Source organism: Apaloderma vittatum, unplaced genomic scaffold, assembly GCF_000703405.1.
Source record: "Apaloderma vittatum isolate BGI_N311 unplaced genomic scaffold, ASM70340v1 scaffold44666, whole genome shotgun sequence".
Taxonomy (NCBI): Eukaryota; Metazoa; Chordata; class Aves; order Trogoniformes; family Trogonidae; genus Apaloderma; species Apaloderma vittatum.
This window is the reverse complement of record NW_009723083.1, coordinates 1-5,937: the sequence shown is the minus strand read 5'-3', so window position 1 is coordinate 5,937 and position 5,937 is coordinate 1. Positions and strand designations below refer to the sequence as shown.

Genomic DNA, 5,937 nt, shown 5'->3' with positions numbered 1-5,937 from the left:
TGTCAGTGTGTGCTGGGCCTGCCTGTGGCTGCCTGGGCACGATGGACTTGTGCCGCAGCCTCTCTTCTCCATACTCGAATGTCCTGCTTTTCTAACGTAGTTTGTAACCCGGGATGTGATTTGGTCACTGTTGTTCTCTCTTTTGTCCTTCGTTTGTTGTCCTTGGCAACCATAAACGGCTTTTCCCTGATGCAAGCAAAACTAGAGAAAAGTTAAAGTGGAATAAATAAGTTAGTCTTAAACTGCGTGTGTTGAAACTTGAAGGAATATGCTTGTATTGCTGCCATTTTTTTTGTTCTCAAGCTTTACGATCGTTTTGCAGAAAGGCAGATATGAAATGATAATAGTGTAATAGCAAGACTTAAAGAAGACTAGGAAGGGCAATATACAGGAAATCTGTAAAATACAAAATAAAATTTAAAAAACCTTTGAAGTCCAAGCTGTAGTCCTGCAGCAGATCAGCCAGTGCAGGTGCTGGCTGCTGGAGTCCTTCCCTGACTGGTCCTCAGCTGGCTGCAGTACTCTTTAGACACTGGACAATATTTGGATATTGAACTAGTAGAGGACTAACAGAATGAAACAAAATATTAAAAATCAAGCATTTTCTGCCAGATTAACATGCAGAAGTAATGATAGACCTTGGAGTCCTTGTGGACAGTAAGTTGTCCGTGGGACGGCAATGGGCCCTTGTGGCCAAGAGGGCCAATGGGATCCTGGGGTGCATTGAGAAAAGTGTGTCCAGCAGGTCTAGGGAGATTCTCCACTTCCTCTCCTCTGCCCTGGTGAGACCACACCTCGAATACTGTGTCCAGTTTTGGGCTCCCCAGTTTCAGAGAGGGAGACAGGGACCTACAGGAGAGAGTCCAACAGACAGCTAAGAGGATGATTAAGGGCCTTGATCATCTCTCCTGTGAAGGGAGACTGAGAGAGCTGGGGCTGTGTAGCCTTGCAAGAAGATGACTGAGAGGGGACCTTATTAACATATATAAATATCTGAGGGGTGAGTGTCAAGGGGAAGGGGACAATCTCTTCTCAATGGTCCTCCACATGAGGAGAAACTTTTTCACTGTGAGGGTGACAGAGCACTGGCACAGGCTGCCCAGGGAGGTTGTGGAGTCTCCTACTCTGGAGACATTCAGAACCCACCTGGATGCCTTCCTGTGTGCCTGCCCTAGGGTATCCTGCTCTGGCAGGGGGGTTGCACTAGATAATATCTAGAGGTCCCTTCCAACCCCAAACATTCTATGATTCTGTGATTTGAGAAGGTTCAGTAAGAGTAAATATTTGGGGAAGGGTGAGGAGTGAAATTGCAGCAAGTGCCAGCTGAGTTGAGCTGCTGTGAATTTCCAGCCTCTTGTTTTACCTATTTCACTCCATCAGGAGCTCTGATGAAAACAGTTCTCTGTCCTAAACAGATAAGCTCAGAACAGTCCATTGTAATGTATTTTCTTTCCAGGATTGGTAGCTTTGAGTTTAGCAATTGCAAGAGATCTAATAGACTATGTTTTCCCTTTTGCTAGTTCAGTCAGATTTTATTCTCAGGAACTTGTGACTTCTTTTTTTTTCTGCTTAATGATGTTGAGTTTTTCAATTAACTTATAAAAGTTTTTTCATGGTCTGAGTTGCCTAGTAAGTGTTGGAAGGGAGTGGCATTTTACCTCCAATTCTTAGTTTCTTCATGTACAACAGAAATGAGTAGCTTTGCATATTTTCTTTCTGTGTCTCTTTCAGCTGTGCTGGAGTGTGTAAATATGAAGGAAGAGGTGGATTGTGTTCCATTCATCTAAGTGAGCCACTCCTAAAGTTAAGACCACGGAAGGATCTTGTGGAGGTATTTGAAGATCGCTCAAGAATCTGCACGTGAAGTGTATTTTGTCTCCCCCACACTCCATACAAACATTTTACATTTCATAGTGGGATTCTTATATTCAGTGACTTCCACAGAGTAAAATAATGGTGGTTTTGTTGTTAAGTTTGTGTTGCAGTATCATGGTAGTCTTTAAGTTTCTAAATGGGCAACTCTGCGTAAGAGTCTGAAATCACTTGTTTATTTTACTGACTATAAGGAAAAAACACCCCAGTTTTTTAACTCCTAAATTATCCTCTAATATGAAAAACAAACATGGACTGAAAGCACAATCAGAAAATGACTGGAATTTCATGTTTTAAGTAAAAAGGCCAGCAGCAGAAATTAGGGGTATAAGATGTGCTGGTAAACATAACTTTGTGTGGCCTTTTGTGCCTCTGTCAGGGCTGCTGCTTTATTTTGGCTCAACATTCAGATTTGCTTAATGAACAGAAATGCTGAGAGCTTCAACCTTCTCACAAGTTTCTCTTTTTTGGGTTGTAGAGGGGATGAGCTCTTTAAAGATCTGACTTAAGTCTGAGGATGATTTCTCCTTTTTGGAATGTCACTTACTGTAGTAATATTCTCCAGCGTGTTTTGGTGGTATGGGATTAGGGGTAATTTGATAGAATAAGTATTATATTTTTATGACCCAGACTGGACATGTGAACGCATGAAAATAAGATCAGTGCCAAGATAAACACAGAGGAGTTTGCAACTCAACTTTGAAACTATATGTAATGCATTCCAGTAAATATCTCATGGTTTCAGACACTGTTGCACGAAATGATCCACGCCCTGCTTTTTGTTACTGATAATGACAAAGATCGTGAATCTCATGGACCAGAGTTCTGCAAACACATGCGTCGCATTAACCGCTTGACTGGAGCCAATGTCACAGTAAGCATAATCCACTTAACCTAATTTAATAGAGGCTTCTTTCTGATGTGGTTTTCTAGTAAGCCTGGTGTGGTGTGAGTGATGTTCTTGTTAGACACTCCACAGTGGGCACCAATACAAATTTGCATCCAGGCGTGTGCCAGTTCCATCGTTAATTTGTTGGGGATAATGGTGGGATCAGATTGAGGAAGGTGTGGTGAGTTTAGGTATATAATTTTTGAGTATACGCTCCAAGTGTTTTTCTCTTAACTATTGTTTTAAACTTGAAACAACTTAATGTCATTAGGGACAGAATAGTTCTGTGTTCAGAATGATGCTGGGGGAAGAGCAGTCTGCTCTAGTTAAGATGTGGATCAGTAGAGGCTAATGGCTTGACGGTATTTACAAATAATGTGTCTGAGAAGATCAATTGAAATAATAGCTGGAGGGAGAATACCATACTGGTATTGTTTACAGTGCATTCTAAACAGTGTGTAATTTAGGGTGAAACTGTAGATAGATTTTCAAAGTGATCTTATTGCAGTTCAAGTAAGATAGACCAGGTCATATTCCTATATATCCTGTCTTTTAAAAAGCTTTGTTTTAATGGTAGCTAAATGTAGATCAAATTGTACACAAGTTCAGCTCTTTTAATTGGTAATGTAAAAATCGCGGCAGTAATGGAAGGAATGAAATAGTAATACACTTAAAAAATATTGTAGAGCTAGAGATGCATTATTAGAAACTTTCTGGATGACTGCCTTTCTTTTTTCTTTTTTTTTTTTTTTAAAAAAAAAACCTAGATATATCATAGTTTTCATGATGAGGTGGATTTGTACCGCCAGCACTGGTGGCGATGCAATGGCCCCTGTCAAAATAGAAAACCTTACTTTGGATATGTGAAACGTTCCATGAATAGAGCACCCTCTGCCCGAGACTTTTGGTGGGCCGAGCATCAACAGACCTGTGGAGGTACATTCATAAAAGTGAAGGAGCCAGAGAACTTCTCTAAGAAATCCAAGGAAAAAACTCAGCCAGTGAAACATCCAGATTCTCAGCCAACTAGCAAAGGTATTTAAGATAATTATATTTTTCTTTTCCAAGATGTTTTTGTCCAAACAGTTCCTTGATGAAAAACTGATCAAGCCAGTGTGTGAGCTTTGTGTGATTTTACTGTAAAAAAGAACAGAGCCCATTTTTAGGCTCCTTCTCAGCTCAGTTGTTTGCAAAAGACTTAGTTTGCTTCACTGTTTTCAGCAGCGGATTTTTCAAGCGAAACACTTAAAATGCTAAGCCCGTGATTTATATATGGAAAAAGTTATTTTTTTTCTCTTCTTATTTTTCAGGCAAGACACTAATGCATGATAGGCAAGATCCGATGCCTTTTAGTGGAAATGGATACCGGCTTGGAGGAGGAGACAGTGGGCTCTCAGAAAAAAGCACAGGTTCCAGCAGCAGTGGTAGAAACAGTGAAACACCTGGTTCACAGCATCGTTCAGCAGTAAGGACAATACCAATCCCAAAAAATGAGATAAAATTTGAAAAATCACCCCGTAGTGGCATCTTCTTCCCACTTCATACTGATGATGCCAGTGAGAAAATCAACTTAGCTTCAAAGCGAGAGTTTCCTACACTCTCTGTTGCTAACACAAAAGCTTACAAAAATGTTGGCGGATTGCCTGTTAAAATTCCTCGTGTTATGGAAGAAAAATCAAACGAGGGTTCTGCAAATGGCAAGAGGACTATGCCATCTTATGACAGGCCAGCGAAACAAATTCGTCTTGAGCAGACAACGACAACTCAGAGTGCACATGAGAAAAAAAGTTCTGAGTGTACTAATATGCTTCAGCAATGGCTAAAAATAGAAAAATGGAAAACTGCGTTTGAGAACTATTTCATTAAAAAAGGGAGTTCTGACATCGCTGTAAGTACAGATACCCCGATGAAAACCAAAGCTGAATCTGCAGCGTCCTCCGCAAGTTCCAGCACAGATGTAAGGCAGGATAAAAAAGTCACTTGTCCTGTTTGCCAGGCTGAGGTTTTGGAATCTAAAATAAACGAACACCTTGATTCTTGTCTTGCATGAAACCTTTCAGGAAGCTGCCTCAAGAAAGATAAACCAGGACTGAAATGTCACTTGAAAACCGTATGGCTCAGGTTTTTCTCAGCTGTGGTTATTTCCCTGTACCCCAGTTCTGAACTGAATTTAAACTGCAGTTTAAACTGCGTATTTTTCAAGGTAGTTTTTAAAATAAAGATGTTTTTAATCTTGCTAATTTATCTTTGTTTTCAAGAACCCTTCGTACAGTATTTTTCCTAAGTGTTTTTGGCCATTCTGAAAGTTAACTACCTGTAATAGATAAGAATTCTTCCGTTTACTGCAATGTAAGTAAGTGACGTATACTTTTAGAATAGTAAATACTTTGCATTAGCCATAGCCACACTCAAGTGGTCCTTCTTACCTGTGACCTTTTTAAAAAGATAGATGAGGGTGAGATGCAAAGCATCCATTTAGGTTTAATGGGTGGACTGTAGCAGGAAAATAGAAAATTCAGAAAGGTGATGAAGGTCCTAGGAAATCAAGCACAACATATTGGTAGATGAGGAGAAGACACTACACTTTGGGGCTCAGTTAAAAAAAAAAATCATTTTGAGGAGCTTGATTTCCTGCTAAAGGTTGGAGTGGTCAAATGGAAGCTGGTGAACTTCAGTCGTAGTGTGTCTTTTGGTTCAGGAGCCCCTCTGGATTTTCCACCTGCTCTTTCTGTGTTGAAAGTTACTAGTTTTTTACTATATAGGTATTAACATGTATGAGCGACTGCTCCTCATATCCTGACACTAGTGAGCAGAAGTTGTGAGGAATATTAGTAGCAATACTGGTAAAGGCTTTTCCTGGCAGCGTCCTAAAAGCCTTCCTGATTTTTTCAGTTAAACTTCCAGGTCAAAATGGCATTAGATTGACATTAGCTGTCAGTCTTTATTTTGCTTCTTCTGGAAGGCGACCAGCTTGATGGTCAGTATCCAACAAGCCAGTCAGTTGAGTGCTAAAACCGTTGTGCTGTGGGAAGTTGTGAATGCTGAGCGTATGTGTTTTCTATATAAAATTTCTGAAATGTTAACAGTTATCCTGCTGTACTGGAAGTATTTAACACGTTAAACAGTTAACAGCTTGATTCCTCACTTGTTGTATTGGGTTGGCTCAGCCAGATTTT

The 5,937-nt window shown here is 40.2% G+C and overlaps 1 protein-coding gene across 1 annotated transcript; it reads left to right on the top strand.

Annotated features, from left to right (window-relative positions):
- Positions 1-1,731: 1,731 nt before the first annotated feature.
- Positions 1,732-4,811, top strand: SPRTN (SprT-like N-terminal domain; the record flags this gene model as incomplete). The annotated part of the gene is made up of 4 exons (XM_009871974.1): positions 1,732-1,831; positions 2,618-2,746; positions 3,529-3,796; positions 4,072-4,811. Coding segments are annotated over 4 exons (1,237 nt in total), but the record flags the coding sequence as incomplete, so codon positions are not given.
- Positions 4,812-5,937: the final 1,126 nt, after the last annotated feature.